This window comes from Barbus barbus (genome assembly GCF_936440315.1).
Source record: "Barbus barbus genome assembly, chromosome: 8".
In the NCBI taxonomy this organism is placed as follows: Eukaryota; Metazoa; Chordata; class Actinopteri; order Cypriniformes; family Cyprinidae; genus Barbus; species Barbus barbus.
Window position 1 is genome coordinate 10,295,129 of NC_136736.1, and position 17,708 is coordinate 10,312,836.

General features: G+C 37.1%; 2 protein-coding genes across 3 annotated transcripts in view; both read left to right on the top strand.

Annotated features, from left to right (window-relative positions):
- The first annotated feature begins 964 nt into the window (after positions 1 to 964).
- Positions 965 to 3,306, top strand: LOC306874426 (inhibitor of growth protein 2-like). 2 transcript variants are annotated; one of them, XM_079424464.1, is made up of 2 exons: positions 965 to 1,299; positions 2,009 to 3,306. In XM_079424464.1, exons 1-2 carry the CDS (start codon positions 1,161 to 1,163, stop codon positions 2,704 to 2,706), a joined length of 837 nt encoding a protein of 278 aa, XP_079280590.1. In that variant the 5' UTR covers positions 965 to 1,160; the 3' UTR covers positions 2,707 to 3,306. The 2 variants fall into 2 exon arrangements, with proteins under 2 accessions (XP_079280590.1, XP_079280591.1); XM_079424465.1 differs by lacking the exon at positions 965 to 1,299 and adding an exon at positions 1,532 to 1,801 and having other exon boundaries at positions 2,009 to 3,279.
- A 3,069-nt stretch (positions 3,307 to 6,375) lies between these two features.
- Positions 6,376 to 17,708, top strand: part of LOC306873457 (storkhead-box protein 2-like) — a 53,607-nt gene continuing 42,274 nt past the window's right edge. The window contains exon 1 of the mRNA XM_079422767.1: positions 6,376 to 7,463. Within this exon, the coding sequence (XP_079278893.1) occupies positions 7,142 to 7,463 (322 nt within the window). The 5' untranslated portion in view covers positions 6,376 to 7,141. The remainder of the gene's footprint in view (positions 7,464 to 17,708) is intronic.

Here is a 17,708-nt window from a genome sequence, read left to right on the forward strand (position 1 = left end):
ACGTATGTGGTTCATTTACATGACTCCTTCAGTCTTCACTTCAGGACCAAGTGTTTCAGTATACCGCAATATAGTGTCTTTATGTCTTTATAGTGGTATATCACACTCTTCTGTAAAAGAATCCATTGAGAAAAATGTAAAGCAATAAAATCACAGTATCACCGTCGTGCAAACAGACCGCTGCATTCAGCTGTATATATTTCCTGTGCCGAACACATTGTTAATGCGCATGCCTGAAAACTTGTAACCAAAGCTACGCACGGGGAACCTCGTTTCGCCATCATTGCTTTGGGGAAAGTCCCCGGACTCTGGGCAGAGATGTCCTGCATGCAGCGCAGATCGGTGGTTTGCGGAGCGTGTTAATGCTAAGACGTCCTGTGTGGCAGAGCATAACGCTTGCGATCCAGGTTTGTCAATGAAATAGATATGCAAGTGAAGCACACGTGCTTCTACAGAACGGGGCTCATTCTCAGCTTGCGCAATGTTTTAAATCTCTAATCTCCTAGAGACGGATTTTATGTATGCCAAGTTATAAGTCAGAAGTTATAACTTTTTGTCCCCTAGGGTTGATTTTCAAGGGATTTTTATTCTGACAAAACCCGTTATAAAGTATTTATAAGTATAGTCTGTCTGTGTTTCTATACTGTTGCTCTGTGTCAGTTTTTGAGGACTCAACTAAAGCGTTCTTTATCGAACTTTGAGTTTAGGGGCAATTTTGTCACTAGATATCAGTGCCCCTATTAATTCATAACCCTCTATTGCGCTGATCATTTTTTCCATCATCTCATTATCCCCGGTCTTAACGCTGTGGTGTCACGGTTCGATCTCGCTTTTAATGAATCGAAGCTCCGGACGCGCCCAGCTGATCCCGCGATCCGCCCCCATCCCAGCAACGCCAGCCCCCATTTGCTAAACCGTCTGAAAATGCAAAACGCGGCATTTTATGGGTTGATCCTACGCATGCGCACATCTGATAGTTTTGTTTGAAGGAGTTCTCGTAGCCACAGAAGACTGGACTGAATTTGTCCGGAAAGAGTGGCTCTTCACAAGGTTGCCAACTAACATCATATTTTAAAGGAACCTATGAGTGAAAAGCGCCTCTTTTTAAGCCGCAGTTCTTCTCGAAAAGGCGCATAGCTGCTTGATGCATTGCTATCATCATGTTAGGGCATTATCCAAACGTGGAAAAATCGCAGCTTGTCAACTACGTGGAGGATTATTTGGACTGTGTCGAGTCGCTGCCTTTGGACATACAGAGGAATGTTTCGTTGTTACGCGAGATCGACACCAAGTATCAAGGTAAGCGACACATTTGTGAAAGGTGCCAGCTCGATACATTCGTTTACATCGTGTGCACTTCACCCTGTTGACCGGCTTCGTTTCGTTTCCTCACAATAACACCGAACACATTTTTATTAAACATTTATCAGTGCTTCCAAAGCTGTCCACGCCCGTTGTGTTTTAGTTGTATTTGGTCTTTAGCATTATTCCAGCAACACTATCCTACAACCAGCGATCAGCCATTTTGACTAGTGCATACTCTGTACTGTTGTTTGGCTGTGCTCTTTTAACGCATCGCCTTAGTTGCCATAGTATCGCCGTAATGGTGCTTTCAGGCGGCGTGTGTTTTGTTCGCATGTATCCTAAATATTCACAGCTCGATGTCGACGCCTTCGAGTTTGACTTAATGAAGGTTACCGCACAAAATGATTTGTATGCAACGGAAATGATTCATTCGCGTCTTAGTTCCTCATATTTTTATAATCCCCACCGTGGAGGAGCAGCATGTATGCTTGGGCAGGTATGTTTTTGTTACACAGCGGCAGGGGTAGCTCTAGAGCAACTCAAGCATGCATTGCGAATAGCAATCAGTCGACTGTAGAGTATGTTAAAAAGTGGCGTTGTAAAATGCATTGGGGCGTGCACAAGCTGCCTCACTTAGTTTTCTAATATTCTGATTGAAGGTGTTTGTCACCACCTCACTTTCTCTGCTTTCTGTGCCACTCAGAGGTCCTCAAGGAGGTGGATGAGATCTATGAAAAGTACAAAAAGGAGACTGACAGTGGGCAGCGCAAGCGACTGCAGATTCAGTTGCAGCGGGCGCTCATCAGCAGTCAGGAGCTGGGAGATGAGAAGATCCATGTGGTCACACAAATGATGGAGGTGGTGGAAAACCGCTCACGTCAGATCGAGGCCCACTCACCTTGTTTCTTGGAGCCGGCGGAAGCAGAGCGACCGGTGGAGAAGGTGAGGCACGATCCTGCTAGTACCTCCGCAAACGTTATGCCCGAACGCTCTTCGACGCGGCGACCCAGACGTCAACGCAACAGCGAGAGCCGTGACACTTGTGCCAATGGAGCCCTGGAAGACCTGGGAGAAGAGCCTCCGCAGCAGCCACGTGAGAAAAAGTCCAAGTCGGCCAAGAAGAAGAAGCGCTCCAAGGCCAAGCAAGAGCGAGAAGCATCGCCGGTGGAGTTCACCATTGACCCCAACGAGCCCACCTACTGCCTCTGCGAACAGGTGTCCTATGGGGAGATGATTGGCTGCGACAATGAGCAGTGTCCTATTGAGTGGTTCCATTTTTCTTGTGTTGGACTGACCTACAAGCCCAAGGGGAAATGGTATTGCCCCAAATGCAGGGGTGACAGTGAAAAGACTATGGAAAAAAGTGCAGATAGGGCCAAGAAGGATAGGCGGTCCAGGTAGTGCCTTACAGAAGATGTGCTAGATTGTTTAAGTGAAAATATGCCAGTGTGGGGATCGGCGATTTTTGTTTTTAACTTGTTAAAAGGTTCTCCTCATGCACTTAGCTGAAAAGTTTCCAAACAGGTGCTGTTGTTGCTTTTGCATTAGGATGGAAAACGACCAACAGACATAATTAACCCTGGAAACACAGATGTTTAAGATACTGCCACTAATGTCCATAAGACAATGAAGAGTTCTTTTCTAAGCTTTTTTTCCTCTTAATTGTTGATTTCGGTAAGCCTCGAGAGTTTATATATGTTGCAGGTCACCCGGTCCAGGGTAGTGCGTGTTATTAAAAAAAGAGGAAAGTGATCAAAATGCACAGGGTTTGATGAACATTGTCAACACCTTTTATTTGCATCTTTTGTTCTTTCGTTCCACATTTTAGAAAATATATATGAAAACACACCTCTGAAATGTCTTCCAGTGAGAGAACAAATTCTTTGTTACTGTTTTGGAGTGATGTTTTTTGTTAAAAATTCTTTTTTTTTTTTTTTTAAGTTTCATTTATTTAAATAAATCAGTGCTTGTTATGTCTCTAATCTGTCATGTGGATAGTATAAAAACATAGACAATATTTTCTGCATTTGATCAAAAGAAAGAAACGCTACACTCTTAAAAAAAATGCTGTTAAATGGCACTGAAAGTGGTTCAATGGCTCATAATCATAGCGGAATCACTTTAAGTGCTATATAGCACCTATCTTTATAGGCACCATACAGCACCTTTGTCTAATGGTGCTATGTAGAACCATAAGAGGAACCCCATTCTCCTTAGATTTTAGATGTTACTCCACTCTCAAATATGGTACATTTACTATAATGGCAAATGTTTTTATGCTCTGAAGTAAAAAAGTCTCATGTGGGGGCCCTGGAATATTTCCAAAAATAAATATTGGGGCCAAAAAAGTTGACAACCATTTTGTCTTCAGGAAATACACTGTATTTTAATGTTGTTTTAAATCCCTTTCCCAACTAAACTAAGAGAGAGTTAGAGAACCTTTAAAGAACTATACAAGGGCTTATCGGGTTCTTTATATGGCAGTAGTGGTGCAATATAGCACCACAACCACACCAAAGAACAGCTGAAGAACCATTTTTGTGTGTGTGTGTATATACACCAGTCAAAAGCTTGGACACACTTTACTGAATGTGTTTCTCCTTTTAAAGATCTGTGGATATAAAGGCTTGTTCTTAAAGTATAAATCATGCCTTTGTATACGTATTTCTTTACAAAAGGTTTTTTTTTTTTAAGTAAAGGAAAAGCAGTCACCAAGTGCCGCACATGAGCTCTTTCAATATGATATGAAAGTGTCTTAGGAACTCAAGTTTGTTGAATGCCCAGAGTGTGCAGAGCAGGAATACAGGCAAAAAGTGACAACTTCAAAGAAGCTAAAAGACAAGTTTTAATTTAACATTTTATTTGTTATTTTATTGTTTTGTTTGTACTATTCTTCTTAAACGTGGAATATGATACAAATAAAGAATGAGTAGGTGTGTCCAAGCTTTTGTGTATAAGAGAAAATAATGTTTTGATTATGCTTGAATAGAGTAGAATATAAATATATGTATATATAAATACATACATACACGCACACAGACACATATAAGTTTCAAGCTTACAAGCTTAACTGTGATATTTTATAGCTTCATGATGAGGTGTTGGTAGACCTGATTCAGTATGAAATCATAAAAGACATACCTTCAGCAGCCAGACATATACAAACCAATCAGAATTTTAATAGAAGCACACCCCTGTGTCATGAAACTGGCCAGAAGACATGGCAAATCATTGACCACATCAAACCATACCATTCTGGTTTTTGACAGTATAAATAAAAGTCTTGCTTGCCAGCAGATGTCACCATAAAGGCATAAGTGCTTCTCAACTGTTTTAGCTTCAGAACTCAGATTGAACTTTTTTGAAGTTCAAAAAAGCGCTTTTAATTACAGCTCGTTTTACAGTAATGTCTGCTTGAAGAAATCACATTCAAAACACTCAGAGAGCATTTCAAGTGCAACCTCCATATATAGAGTAATACTACAAAACATTAGACTTTTAGGTCACCAGCTCATTTAAGCATTGCAAATGAAGAGTTCAGATGCAAAAGTGACGTTTTTCTTCTAAAATGAGCATTTTTATCAGGCTCCTATGTGTAGATTACGTAATTTCACTTTTATAGCAAGGAATGGATTATTCTCATAGCCACTGAAGTGAAATAACTGAACATAAGTCTGATAAAAATGCTCATTTTAGAAGAACATTTCAAACGACACTTAGAGGCTTTTGCATCTGAACTCTTCAAATGTCGATCATTAATTGTTAATATATTTATTCTGGGTTACACAGTAATCAGGATTACTCTATAACCCAGGATTTGTAAAGTTAGCATTTCAAATGATCTATGAATTCAGCTGCCAGTTAATAAGTATCTAACCTTATAGTGTGAAATGCAATGCACATAATTCATTTCCATTGTCATCTACGATTATCTGGGTTTGTGGGACTGTGTGAAGAAACCTTTCTATCCAAACAATTGCAACCCTGGGTCAGTATTTTACAGTTCTTTCTAGCGATACTCAGATCACTAAACAAGAGGAAACACACTGGGAACTTGGGAACCGAAAGCTGACACCGAAGCTTGGGTGCCCTTGCTCTCTGTATAGAAGTTATTTGATCAAGGCCTTAGAGAAAAGAACCTCACACAAATGCAAACAAGGCCAAATTCTTTTCAGATAACAATCCACAATCTCACACTGCCTACCTCAAAATGTAGAAGAAATACACAACTTCCTCAGTTTTTGTTTTTTTGTTTTCAGTTCTCAAGTTAAGTATCCATTTCAGTTACAAAAAGGAATTACAAAAATGTGATGACTAAGATAATTAATGTCATTGTGTTCATTTATTAATATCCCCACCACTTTTGAGCTTTGAAACATGAAACGTGTATATATGTTTAATCATAATCATAAAATATCTACACTGTTATGGACAAATACATTTAGCCATAATTCTATGAAATTATGAACACTTGATATTATTTGATATTCCTGATAACCTTTAAAACAGAAAAGTGTATATTTCACTCAACAAGTGTACATTTCTTTTGATTTCTCTGTATTCTTTGTTTACTGTTGAGATACACATGCTCTGTGAGTGTTTTTCTTGAAGGATAGGCATTCAACAATGACATTATTAAACTTTGATTAATAGTAACTTAGGATGGAAACAAAAGAGTGGACAAAAAACATGATTCAAGAAATAAAAGGTAGGCCTATAATACTATTTTTGTTTTAGACCCAAAGCATTGTTTGTAATATAATAAAAAACTTATTTTCTCTTTTTAATCAGCCAGTTACAATTGTACATAAATGCAATAGCTTGCATTAAGAACTAAAGGCACCGGATACAAGGAATAGGCCGGGTAAATGAGATAAAACATATAGCATACATACACAGCCTGACCTTTCATCGCCTCTATCAAGTCCACCCTATCATTTTTCCTGTCGTGAAAAGTGTTAAAATGCATTGCGCTAATGTGTGAGCGCCAGCTCTAGTTCTGATTTCCCCCTGTTCACCTGTTGCGAGGCTCACACTGTACTCGCGATGTTTTGAAGGCCGCCTGTAGGTGGAGTCAGGAAAACATCTGGTGATCCGCGCGCTCTCCGTCGACGCGTCCAATCTAATCCGCCGCCGCACCAGACACCAAGCTCAACGCGCAAGGCGTCAGGGACAAGAGCCCGTCGCCACCGAGACGAGTTAACGGTTGCGAGTGTGACCCCAGAAAGCATGCGGTCCATATGAATGCCCCATAGTGTACAAGACCGACTGGGAGGCAACCACGGAGTGCACCAAATGAAGACATGAATAAGAAGGGATGAAGTCATCTCCTGCGTTTTATGGCCAGCAAACATCACCGATGAATGCAGTGATCGATCAAGCCACCGTTCAAGAGGCCTCCTCGATGCTGGCGGAGTCGGTCTCGCTTATGCGCAGAATGTCGCGGGAGAGGTGTGGAAAGAGGCAGGTTGAGATCTATTAATACGGACAGACCCATTGATCAGTCAGCTCAGCCGCCTTGCCCAGCAGTGCAGCGCCTGGTTAACATTGCCCACCGGACCGCTGGCATCGGGATATGGGCGCACTGTGCGGAACGCGGCGTTGTAAGCGTTTGTTTGATGAATAAATGACATTGGTGTCCCTCTTGCGTATCATGCTGGTGGACCCTCCGCCGGCAGGCGCAGCGCTTCGGCTTCTGGACATAAACTGAAATACGGTGCAATGTGTTCGTTTTGGAAGTTCAATAAGGTGCGCAATAAAACACCGTGTGAGTGCCGCGGAGCATCGGACAGGGTCGCAATCCACGCCGTGGCCTGTGTGTGAAACGCGCCGAAGAATGGAGAAGTTCCTGCAGATAGCGCCCCATTCCCTGGCCATAGTGCTGTCGCGGGTCAGCACCGAGGAGGCGGCCGCGGTCACGGAGAAGCTTCAGCACCATCACACCGGCTACGAGATATTCGCCGACTTCAAAGCGGAGAACATGCAGCACTTCTGGAATAAGAAAGTCACGGACGCCATATCGGAGACCTTTTTCTTGGGCTGGATAGATGAACATGTTCTGCTCATTCAAGGCAAGGAGGATCATTTGGAGGTCCTGAGGGAAGGATGGACGCGGAGAGCCCTCAAACCACCGCGGGGCTTCGAGATCAAGTGCATAGGTAAGCCTGAGCAAATGGCATCAGAAAGGGACCCTCGCTGGAAGGAAGCAGCCAAGTTGTTTTTCGAGGAATTATGTGCCAGGGAGATATTTTAACACAGTGATGTGTGGGTGCAGAGGTTTGAGAGAACTTTTTCAACCTTCTACATATTGAAGATGCCAGTAAGGTGCACTTGCAAACTGAAAATGCAGAAAATTCAGTATGAGGTTCTTATGAATTGAGGTTTATCTGCTTGAAGAAATTGGGCACTAGAGGAATGCAAAAAAGTTGAACTACACTGTAAAAACAAAAAAAACTAAATTGAGCCAACTTAAAATTGGAAGGCAACCAGCTTCAGCAGATTTTTGAGTTCCTATTCTTTAACTGCCCCAAACATTGATTTAATCAATTGTAATTTATTTTTTAATAATCTATATAATGTAATAACCTTTAACGCCATATCAAAAAGGTCTAAATATAATTAAATATCAAGAAAGTGAATATATTTTGTATCAGTTTGCATTTGAAACATTTTATATTCCACCCGTAGTTGTTTTGACTCTTTCGTACGTGTTCAAGGCTGTGGAAATGAAGGATATTTTCATGGGGAAGAAATGGGCCTCCAATCACACATAATGCAAACATAAAACAAACCTGTACATATTACTGCACTATCAGTTCTCAAAGGGAAATTCTTCTCATTCCACTACCTGGTACTGAATGATTTGTTTTGGAATGTGGTGATATGTCTTGTATTTGCAGATTTGAGTCTAGGCCTTTTGCCTTACATGGACTGATCTACATTCCAACTCATCAAATGATTGATTCTTCATTTTGAATGCAGTGATTTGGACTGTTGTATTAGTTTAAAGGAAACATTCAGTAGGCTGTATGGATATTTTTCATTTTTCTTTTATTTCCTATATATTTCATTATCTGACAAAGCCCTTTAATTCATCAGTTTATTGTTTTATTTTATTGCTTTATTAGATTGCAATCAAATATATATAAAATAAACTATGAATACAGTACATCATTACCTGCTTTAGCATCAGCTTATATATGGAAACATGCTGTTGTTATAGCAAAGAATTTGAAGACAGATTTTTTGATTTTGTGATGTAGCATCTTTTGTAGGAATTGATTTAGGAAATTCTAAGCATTTATTGTCGTTTGAAAGGATTATTTTTGCTTATCGTTCCTTATATCAATGATAGACAGCAAAATAGACAGGCCATAACAATGATGTTTAATCCACCAGCATTCTGAGCATTCCTGCTTGCTGGCGTTCACATCAATCCACAAGTCGTTCTTTTAGGTCAGGCTATTTTCATTCGTCAATATAAATGCAATTACGTGATGTCTAGCATTTTACGTTACTGAGCATAGCAAATAAATTGGTTGCAAAACATTATCCACTCACGTTTAACTTTTAGTCTGCTTGTTACGGTCAAAAACAAAACAAAACAAAAAAACAATTAATAGAGTCACATTTCTATATGCAATAGCCTATATGAGAGAGATCACTAGATTTTATACAGGTGTTACTATAACAATTTTGTAAATGGTGATCAGCAACCAAATATTGATAATGTGGAAGTCTTTTACCTTGATGTGACTTCTCATGTTTTGCAGAAAATGCAAAGGCAGAGTAAAGTAACTTCAAAATAGGGGTAAAAATCAAGTTTGAGCTAAATTTTTTTCATTACTAAAACTAAAAATTACTAAAAAATTCCAGTGTCCTACTTATAATTAATTTGGCTGGACAAATAAAAAACTTTAAAGTCATTTTTCTCAGTTTCACACTATAGCGATTTAAGGTCTTTTGCCTTTGTAGGGCGGAGTTATCACATGATTGTTAATATGAAAAAAAGGCAATTTAGAAATCCTGACCAGGACATGTCTGGGAAAAAGAGGATGTATGGTCACCCTATGCTTATGTATCATGTCACATAAACATGTATGTACCTATTTTTTATGTACCCATATTATATAAACTAGAATGCAAGATTAAAATGAGATTTTAGAGTCTATTTGTCTTTGCTCAATTTGGGTTCTGGACCATTAAGTTCTTAGATTAAGCTTTTTTTTTGATGCAGCAGTTTTATATAGAAATGTCCCTTTTTAACTTATGTAAAAAATTCTTACTTGCTGATGCTATAAATTCTGCATCTCAAGAAACCAAATGTTGGCAGGGTTATAGATATTCTCTCCTTGAGTTTTTTCTTCCTTCTATGCAGTAAAACAGGACCAACAAAAGTGAAGACTCAAAAGTTTAGAATGTGTTTCTTTAGATGCATAACCCAGACTTCACCCCTGCCAACAGACGCTGCCATCTAGACAGTTAAAAAAGTTTCTATTAGTGCTAAAAATGTCTTGACATAGCACAGTCCTTTAAGGTATGTTATTATCATAAGCATGACAAACAAGTAGTGTTAAGCAGAGTTCATACCTGTTTGTGTGAGTGGTGGGGAGGTTGTTGTGCTCAGTGATTTATCTGCTAAGGTTGACATTAACTCACCTTAAGTAAGGAACCTTTTCTCAAATCTTTGAAGACTGTCTGGTAAAACTTAATTGCAGACATGGAGTTTGACTCAAGCTTTTATCAAAGCTTTTGAAGTAAACAGTCTGGGTGTTTTTGCACCCAGATGCAGTATTTTATGCAGTCAAAATAGTAAGATATAAGAGATATAGTGAAGGAAATGTTTATGAGAGTAGCAGCTATGTGATAATACTGCTTTTTAATGTTATTGGTTTTAAAAATGTTATTTTTTTATATGTAGCAAGCAAAACTATTTTGGAGAATTTAGATTGGGAGATTTTTCCAGCATAAACAAAACATGTGCAGCTTCTACAAAGTGTGAAAAACACAACTTGTAATTTTTTTTCATCTAAATTATTAGAAACTGGAGATGCGTAACTTCAAACCCCATATTTTCCTGTGGATGTCAGGATGAATTGGGCTGAAGATTTATACTCTGAGTAGATTGGGATGGCTACCTCTCATGTCTTTGTATTACTTGGAGGTCACCCAGAGACCATGAAGTTTTAGATTTCACAAAACACGAACCACTTAGAGCCTTATTGGTAACCACACTCTTAAGGAGATTCCTCAAGGCGTCTGCAGAATAGTAATTATTTTGCTGAAAAGTGAGAATCCCTCTTTCAACATGTTTCATGTTCAGCATCTGCCAGGACTGTGTTAATGGAATGCGGATGGCTGTCCATAGATCAGCTTGTCACAGGGCGGAAATGTACAAGGACGGTGATAGGTCAACGTCCCTGGAGGTTGTGTATACACATGGATTGTGGTGGCAGGTCTGCTTTGGCGCAGATGGGAAGGAAGGCTGGGGGACAGGAAAGGGAACTCTGTGGCAAGCCCTAGAAGCCTTGTCTTCAATAGGAGGAAAGGGAGGAGTGCAGAAGAGAATGAAGGGAAAAAGCCAATGGATCAGCAAATGTGTGGACAGCCTGGCTCAGTCATAGTCAACTTTCCTTTTCAGACAAAATATTTTCTACAGTTGGACCACAAGTGTCATGGTTTTATGGCTATATGTTGTACCTGCTTCATATATCATAAGAAATCAACTCCTTATTACAGTGACAATATTCTGCAATGTTTTAGAACGTAAAACTAAGCTGCAAAATGGCTTGTTCTGAAACCAAAAACACAATGAGGTTATACAGGTTAATGCGATCTCATGTGTATTTGTATTTGTATTACGCAAAACATATTTAAAATGTACTTTTAGGAAAAACATACAATACTGACTGCATCTAAAACATGAACAACCTTACAGACATAGAAATGTTTACAAATCCTTATTAATTATTTTTATTTGCTTTATTAAACGCAGTTGGCTTGTTTACTTAATTTGAAATGATAACATTTGATTTAGTTTTGTTATTTTGGTGCCAGCTCACTTCAAAGGATTACATAATTTAAACAATACTAAATATTTCTGTGATCTGTAATTACAAATATTTAAAATCTTAGTATTTATTTAACAATATTCATTTCCTTCCTCAGTAGTAAAAGTAGCCGTCAATTTCCACACTTTTTAAAAATTCAAGAATGCCTCAAGAAGTGACAAAAGTTTTACATCAGTGATATCAAATGCTTATTTGCTCTTGTATGCTTCATCACAAATTCCTACATGCCGAATGTGTTTCTGGTGATGTGTTTGTTTGAATAAGATGTGTGCCTTGCGGAGTGGGTCAGGATAAGATTTGTTAAGATAAGATTTTGATAATTTGTTCGCAATATATTTCTTTTATGCCAAAAATCATCAGGACATTAAGTAAAGATCATGTTCCATGAAGATATTTTGTAAACTTCCTTCTGTAAATATATCAAAACTAAATTTTTGATTAGTAATATGCATTGCTAAGAACTTCATTTGGACAACTTTAAAGGCGATTTTCTCAATATTTAGATTTTTTTGCTCCCTCAGATTCCAGATTTTCAAATAGTTGTGTCTCGGCCTAATATTGTCCGATCCTAACAACACATACATCAATGGAAAGCTTATTTATTTTGAAAAATTGACCCTTATGACTGGTCCAGGGTCACATATATATTTAAATATATTTACATCTATTATAACTAAAATATTGTTATTGTACATATTTCTGTCTGTTTCATTGTTTATGTTGATTAAAAGTGGTTACAGGTTTGTGGATAGAGTTAAGGGATATAAAAAATATATATATGAAAGTATAAAAATATATTTATGATATATAAAGGAATCAAATATTTTACATAAATACATGTTACTACTTACATTTTAGATGCTGTCAGTGCATTCATATTGTAATTTTCAGCAACTATCTAATCAAAAAAGTATATTTCTGTACCTGTAAAATGTTACATATAAACAATTAATTGGTTTTATTCAAGTCAAAATATAATTTTTATGTATTATATTACTCAATTATTTTAAATTGTTGAATCAAACATTTGAATTAATGCAAACAAAACTAAATTTCATTGGTTAAATCAGGTAAAAAAATAGCTCTATATGGTAACAATTGCAGTGTAAGAAAGACACCAGACACAGATAAATGTTCCTGGCTGTGTGTAGCACCTTCAGCTCTGCACATTCTCCAGAAGGATCCCAAAATCAGCAGCTGAAGTTTATTTTTAACAAGGTCTGTGAGTATTTTACTGCAGTTTTAACCATTTATTTGATGCTTTTTAAAACTCTAATACAATTTGATGAGTGATGTCTTAAATAAGCACTGTATAATTAAATAGTCTTTTTGACCTTCTTGCTCCTTGTTCTCCAGATCGCTTTAGGGGTTAAAGTTTTGTTAGATGTGTCATCAGGTGTGCTGATAACACCTGATCATCCACAGGGAGTAAATCTTGTGCATGTCTGTGTGAGAGGTCAGCAGTAAGTCATGTTGAGTGCTCTCTGTGGTGTCTTACTGCATATTTGGCTGATGTGGTGTTTGGGACGCTGATGCCTGTGCAGGTTCACTTTCAACACCTCATTGTAAATCTACTGCTCCTGCCTGGGCTTTAAACAAAACACCCACAAAACTTGATGCAAGTGCAGATGTGCGACTGCTCAGTATTGACTATTAGTGTCACTTCTAAACTAATTTTAAATGAAAGGTGTAATCAGTCAGTAATCTTCTGTTGAAGTTGTGCTGTCCATTGTCTTGGATTTACATTGACCGTAATGCAGTTGCTGCAACTTCACATAAAAGCAAAAGCCATGATTAATTCATTCCGTGAGTGTCAGGAAACAACAGGTTACCACAATAAAATGGATTGTATTCAGCACTCAGCATGTCAATCTCCATGAGAAACTGCTCCATGTAAAATAAAATAGTTTATTAAGCTACTTTAATGACAAATTCAATTTTTAAAAATTTACTTTTAACTTTTTCTATGTGGGGAAAACTGAGTCCATGTTAGTTGCAATTTTAATTCATTTTAGGAATAGTTGAAGAACAGTCAGAAAGATGAACAGAATGTGGTCAGCTTTTATTCTAGTACAAATTCTTGTTTTTTTACAGTGACTTTCTGGGGTTTTAAAAATGATTAACAGTAATTTATTGTTATGAACACAAAAAATGATTTGACAAATAACCCCATTAGACTGTAGATATCCATAATTATCCATATATAATGTATCACTTGAGATTACCGTACCTCCACGGCAGAACATTTATTTGGCTTTAATTTAATTTGGGCATAAATCTCACATCATGTTAGGAACTTTTTCTGTGGTTGGCTTTGACAATATTATATATAATTTTATTTAATTCAAATTCTACAGGTCACACTGTAGATTACATTAGAGTGAAAAAATTTGATGTTGACTACATAGCAACATGAATTTGTGCTGAGAAGCGTGTGGTCCTAAAATATCCATACAGTAGGAAGTTTTAAAATGTGAAGTTCTGTTTTCACTCATTAACTATTTAGTTTGACAGTCCATATCTGAGCTTCCACTTTGAGCAAATATAAGTTGATTAATTTTACGGTTGAAAGCCCAGCTGTGGCTTTGATCTTTGGCCTGTAAGGAGATCTGTGAGTGATCTCTGTGATCTGTAATCTCCTTTAGCCTGGAGCCTAACCTGCACTCTTCACCTTCTCCCTCGCCAGCTTCACTCATCTGTCACCTTGGTAGAGTCTTGCTGAGTGTTGTCTCACTAACTGCCATTCTTGCAAGCTCTTATCAGTCCTCTGTGCATGTGGACTCACAAGAGACTCTGAGAACGCTGAGAGGTTTCTGCTCAACTCTATCTCAATTCATTTGTTTGCTCTGTCTGGCTTTAGGTGCAGAGTCAGAACATAATAAATGTTGTAGTGCTTTGATAGTTTTTTTTTTTTTTTTTAGCCCATTCACAATTTAAATGTCTTTCTTTTGAATACCTTCTTGCTTTTTTAAATGAATTTGGTTTCACAAGTAAAAGGCATTTTACAGCTGTGCCATTGTCAAACCTGTACTCTTAAATGAAGGACCGGCTGTGGAGATCCTACAGCCTGTTCCCACTTGAAATGTTATTCTGACATTTATAGAGTGCTTTGAAAGGGGAAAATTACTGCGATGAAGACAATAGTCAGCAACTCTGCTGTCAGGTTGTTCCTCTGATTAATGGAAAGTCTTAAGACTTTAATGGAGCGGTGAACATAATATATATATATTCTGAATCATATTATTGTTTCAAAGACAATGGCAGTCATTTCTGACACTTTTTACCAGACTTGCGCTCAATGTTAGTGCAAATATTTGGATAGATTCTCTGTATAATTGTCAATGACATTACACTGTTTTTTTGTCAGTTCTATTCCAAAAATATGTGACCCTGGACGACAAAACCAGCCTTAAGTCGCTGGGGTATATTTGTAGCAATAGCCAAAAATACATTGTATGGGTCAAAATTACAGATTTTTCTTTTATGCCAAAAATCATTAGGATATTAAGTAAAGATCATGTTCCATGAAGATATTTTGTAAATTTCCTACTGTAAATATATGAAAACTTATTTTTTGATTAGTAATATGCATTGCTAAGAACTTCATTTGGACAACTTTAAAGGCAATTTTCTCAATATTTAGATTTTTTTGCACCCTCAGATTCCAGATTTTCAAATAGTTGTGTCTCGGCCAAATATTGTCCGATCCTAACAAACCATACATCAATGGAATTATTTATTCAGCTTTCAGATTATGTATAAATCTCAATTTAGAAAAAAATGGCCCTTCTGGTTTTGTGGTCCAGTGTCACATATATGATTTTATCCTGAAATCATAATGAACATAAAAGAATGAAATTTTTGAAAAGATAAGTAGTTTGGAATAATATTTTATTACTTAGAATGAAAACAAACAAACTGCTGTACTACTTAACGTCTTGTCCACAAAATCAACAGCACATAGTTTTTACCTTGAAAAATATTATTTTTTATTTAATTGAAAACCTTTACTTGAAAGTTGTTTGTACTTTTCTTAAGGTTTTTCAAAACCATGTGAGACCAACATGACCAACAAAGAGTACATTTTTAAGAACATGGCATATGTGTTTTAAACTAGATTTGTAAAAGTTTCCTTTTTTCTTTAAATCGTTGACCTCCTCAGATGGCGAGAATGGACTGATTATTGATGGTTTATCAGGAATGTTCACGTGCTCATTACAAATAGTTGGGTAGATGGGGAATTTTCAGTGGTTGAAAATATCAAACTGATGAGAAAAATTGTGTTTACTTTTATTTTGCATTAAACATGCTTTTTGCTCACTGATCTGGGCCTTAACTGATATTAAGAATGTGTTGTGTGCAAACATTGAAATAAGAATTTTTACCGTTGCTGATGTGCTGGCTGTCTGAGTGTTCAATTAACTCTCTTTTCTTTACGGCCTGTGAAAATATAGATTAGAGACCTTCCAGCTCTCATATTTATCATGATTTGTGACCTGGGTAAATGGGCTTTTCACCTGAGGCTTTATTTTACCACTGCACTGTCCTGAGGAACTTTCTAATAACTCTGATAAATACGGATAAATAACTCTGATAAATAAATATCTGAATGTTCTACTTTCTCTTATTTAGCACTAGACTGTGGCTATTGAATCTGAAGGGCTCGTACTTGTCAAGGCTTTGTTTTACCTTTACATTTAATATCCTCTCTTAGTAGGGCTTGGTGAATAAATAAATTATTAATAAATAAATAACAAAGAAAATAATTGAAAAACAGAAAACTTATTTTGTAGCTTGTCATGAGTCTGATAATATATATAAAAATAAACAAAAAATAAAAATTCTACACTCCTATTATGCTAAAAGAGTTGCATCGAATCTGTTATAGCTCAATTTGACTGCATATTTTTGTTCAAAATTAGTTGCGCATTAGTTGCACAAAATAAAAACATAGGCCTAACCATGGTGTTTTTAACTTGTAGTTATTTGCATCTCAGTGTGCAAATATTCAAGTAAAATATTATCTAACATTATTTGTATTTGGTGTATTTATCTGTACTTTTTTCTATCTGGTTCTCGGAATATTGTGAGGGTAAAGTGGGCTTCTCAGACTTATTTTCAGCGCTGCAACAGAAATGGAGACTACAAAATATTGTAAGACCAGGCAGACAGAGGGGTAAAAAAACAATATTATTAAATAATATATCAAAATAATATTAATATTAATGAAAAAATAAACTATTATATTTATAACACTTTCAAGGTAAGCTATATAGCACTTTCACAGTTGTTTGTAGAACCTCATAACAAGGGTTCTGTTTAGCACTGAAAAGGGTTCTGCTATTATTACAAGCCGAAGAAACCTTTTCTGGTACTGTTTAGAACCATTTTGTGTAGAAACTGAGATCCAAAAACCTTATTTCATGTGATGTTGTCTATATCAGAGCCATAGCGAAATAAGTAGACCAATTCATTTTTGGTAATTAGTAGACAATAAAATTATTTATTTACATTATTTATAAAATAATGTATACGTAGCATATGTAACTTTATCAGTGTTGTTTTTAAAAGATAAAATCCGCTAATATTTGAGGATTAATTTGGTCAGCTATCCTTACCTGCCTTGTTAACATATTTTAGGCTGAAGTTACCATTGTAAAAGTCCATGTTATTTAAATGACATTGTGGTCTTTTACCAAGGTAACTTCAGACTCTGAATATGTACAGTGTCCTCCATAAGTATTGGAAGAGTAAAGACAAAATTTACTCAGCTGTGTCCTGTTGCATTAATTCTTCAGATATTAAAAGCAGGGAATGTGTCGTATCAGTTATATCCATTACTTCGGCATTCTGAATCTTGCATTCGATGATGACACACACAAACCAGGATGAAGACGAGGGAGCTGACTTTGAGAGAAAAGCAAGCAATTTGGATGCTAAAAGAAAAGAAGTCGTCAGTTAGAGCTCAAGCAAAAACAAAGGGCATGGAGAAATCAAGAGTTTGGAAACAACCAGCAACCAACAACGACCTGATCGGCTGAGAAAACAACAGTAGTTGATGACAGACAAATCATAAAAGCTGTGAAAATGAATCCTAAAAGACGTGTCTGTAAAATCACCAACAACTTCCAGAAAGCTGGGGTAATGCTCTGACAATTTACTGTCCTCAGGAGACTTTGACACAGAATTACAGATGCTACACAGCAAGATGCAAACCTCTGACCAGCACCAAAAATAGAAAGGCAAGATTAGAGTTTGCAAAAAAGGTGAGCCAGAAGAGTTTTGGAACTGTGTTTATGGACCGATGAGACAAAGATGAACCTTTATCTAAGT

What these genes read in the sequence shown, in the direction of transcription:
- LOC306874426 (XM_079424464.1), top strand. Translation starts at nt 1,161, where the DNA reads ATGTTAGGGCATTATCCAAACGTGGAAAAATCGCAGCTTGTCAACTAC. An exon ending in GATCGACACCAAGTATCAAG is followed by an intron (nt 1,300 to 2,008) that starts GTAAGCGACACA and finishes TGTGCCACTCAG; the next exon opens with AGGTCCTCAAGGAGGTGGAT.